The 3,158-nt window shown below is 29.3% G+C and overlaps 1 protein-coding gene across 4 annotated transcripts in view; it reads right to left on the minus strand.

The window, feature by feature from the left end:
• The window catches only part of SSBP2 (single stranded DNA binding protein 2), a 288,641-nt gene that overhangs the window by 20,731 nt on the left and 264,752 nt on the right, over positions 1–3,158 (minus strand). For all 4 annotated transcript variants that reach the window (XM_035014767.1, XM_035014768.1, XM_035014766.1 and 1 more), the window contains one exon: positions 1,881–1,951. In XM_035014767.1, the coding sequence (XP_034870658.1) occupies positions 1,881–1,951 (71 nt within the window). The remainder of the gene's footprint in view (positions 1–1,880; positions 1,952–3,158) is intronic.

Raw genomic sequence — 3,158 nt, forward strand, 5'->3', positions numbered from 1 at the left:
TCTATCTATCTATCTATCTATCTATCTATCTATCTATCTATCTATCTATCTATCTCTATTTGTTTGGAAATAAGATGGCTTTCCATCACTGGGATCATACAAACCACATGCTTGTACATTTTCCCAGGATAATGCCTAAAATTTTGTTGCCTTAAAGCACACAGATTGATTTTCAGTAAACAACCTAGAATATATATGTGTGTGTGTGTGTGTGTGTGTGTATATATTTGTATGTACGTATATACCTTAAGCGATAGCTTCAAGAAATTAACTTTGAACTTAACTGTTTCATTCAGCTTTTGTCAAAAGCATTGTTTAGATCTGGGCTGAGAAACCTGTGTTGGTAAGGCCAAGACCCTCTGAACCTACTTGGTACGCTCCTTTTATCTGGCCCCTACAGTGTTTTCAAAGACACGAAGACTATTGGTCTGTATGCTTGAAGTACATAAAACTGCAGGCCTAGCCCTCAGCAGGCAATTGCTTTTACTACCTCTGGCAGAGATGAATGACATTTGAAAAAATGACACGTTCAGCTTCTACTTTTCTTGGATCTCTTATCTTTGTGTCGAGTTAGAGGACCAGAATGGAACATACTTGGATGATATCAGCTTAGCTGCCCACAGAAGTGTCTTCAGTACCATATGCTCTGGGTTTCCTCTCTCACTCCCTCCATTTCAAATATCAAGTTCTAAGATATGAAATTGCACTATGAAGAACTTTTCTGTATTTTTGCTGAATTTCTAAAAGGAACATTGTTCATTATCATATTCAATGTTCATTACGATCACTGTGGAAACACCTTTTAGACATTACTCATAGGAAATTGTTTCTTTTTTCCTGAAAACCAATTTATTTGATTATATAAAGAGAAGAGTGCTGAGGCAATACTGCTTAACAGAAATAATATGCAAGTTGCAAATGCAAACTTAATAAGTGAATTCAGATTTACTAGCAGCCATGTTTAAAAAGTAAAAAGAAACAGGTTAAGTTAATTTTAATATATATTTTATTTATCCTACTTATCAAAATGATCATTTCAACATGCAGTCAATATAAAAATTTTAGTGAAATATTTTACATAATTTTTTCACTAACTCCTCAAAGTCTAGCGTGTATTTTATATTTACAACACACTTTAATTGGGACTGTCCATATTTCAGGTATCATAATAGTGGATTGATTTGTTGTCTTCACTGCTAAGAAGCTCAATTATAATAATTATTTCAATCCTGTTTTTTGGTATACTTATGGAAAATTCCTTTTATGTCTTCTGATTTTTATTTCACTAACTACACCGTTATAAATATTTTTTGTTAATATGTAGGTCTTATAGATAAATATTTTTCTGTAAGCTTTCATGGAAAAATCACAACCATATGCTTTATTAAGAACACCCAAATTCTTTATGTAGACCTGCCTCATTTCCATATTTAAACTCCAGACTTCAAAAATCTAAAGAAAAACAAGCATATCCAACTTCCTAATTTACTTCAAGTTTATCAGGATAAAAGAAATAAACCACCACAATGAAAAAATTAGTGATGCTAAAAATTAGGTTAATATAAATGATTATATATTACCTGTCATTTTCAAATAGTATTATTCAGTATGTAAGATTTGAGATAAACCTCTGCACCAACATTTTATAATTGATTAGGTTCAGTTTTACATTTAAGTTATATTGATATGAAAGCTTTTGTTGTACATTTTATGTATTGTTTTTTTCAACCCAGAACATAAAAAGGATTTGATTTTTTGGGGCTATCTAATAAGTTCCTAGATAATAAAACAGAAAGCTTAAATAGTATCTAGGAAATGGAATGTACTTAGAGCTTGAGCCTTCAGATACATTCCAAAATTTATTAAAAATTCATATTTACATTAGGCCTGTTAGGTCCAGGAGGTACTGCATTCATTAAAGTATACATGTTGTCTCCAGAGTTGGTTGAATCTGAAACAAAATATTACTTAATTAATATCTTCCTTTATAATTTACACCCAAGTTAACACAAATAATCAAAGATGATCTGCACACATATACATATTAATAGCTTCAGCAATTGAAATAGTTATTACTAATGTTCAGAAACAAATACTTGTAAGTCGTTTTCCACCTCAGAAATTATCATTCTATAGTTGTAAATGGGAATATTTACCTAATATATTAGGAGTAATCACTTGAATAATTCAGGTCAAAAGGAACATTACTTTAAAAATCTAAAAAATTACAGTAAAGTTTTTCTTTTTTAAAAAAACGTGGATACTTTGAGACTTCACTATGGAATTTATATGTATAAATATAACAAAAAATCTCTTAAAATTCAGATTCAGTAGCTTTTCAGTTTTCATTATTTCCTTAGGTTTCTTATACACCAATTTAAAAACAGTTTATTTATCTAATAATTATTAATAGCTGGTGGAATATCCTTGCTTAATTCTAAAAGAAAGAATGTAAGACAAGACTTTAAAATTGGAATGAAAATTTCTCTTGCTTGAAGTAAAAGCCAGCTTCTTCCAGTACAACTTTTGACGAAATTTTTTTTCATTCATTTTATTCTTGATTCATTATAGTAAAAATAACTATAGTGTATATCCATATAAAAATATGTAACATTTTATAATATTTTTAAAAATTTACATTTCATGTCTATTAGCTAATTCTAATTAAGTCTCTGAGCACATGTGTTTTTAGAACGTATTACCTGGAGTGAAAGGCCATATATTTTACATTTAGGAAATGTTTTTCTATTTTCCCACAATTATACAGTTTTCTTAAATATAATATATGGGGCCTCTCTATTCTGAAAAAAAAAATGTGTTTCAAACATTTTGTACTGATTCAAGGCAGAAGATAAAAATAATTTGCTTTCTCATGACAATAAACAGAGTAAGAAATGGGCAACTACTTTTCCTTTTATTTTGTGATTGCTTAGTAGACATTAAAAAGTTTATTATTTTAGTGTGTACCACTTAGAGAGTAGGTTTAATGTAATTTATCAGTTGTTTGTAAACAGTGATCCACAAATCTAAATATTATTTTTCACATCTAGATTAATATATCATACTGCTGAAAAAGCTGAATGCCCACCTCAGATCTCTATTTGTTTATACTAAGTAAGTAAGTAAGTAAGTAAGTAAGTAAGTAAGTAAGTAAGTAA

Source organism: Mirounga leonina, unplaced genomic scaffold, assembly GCF_011800145.1.
Source record: "Mirounga leonina isolate KUSES-001 unplaced genomic scaffold, KU_Mleo_1.0 Mir_168, whole genome shotgun sequence".
In the NCBI taxonomy this organism is placed as follows: Eukaryota; Metazoa; Chordata; class Mammalia; order Carnivora; family Phocidae; genus Mirounga; species Mirounga leonina.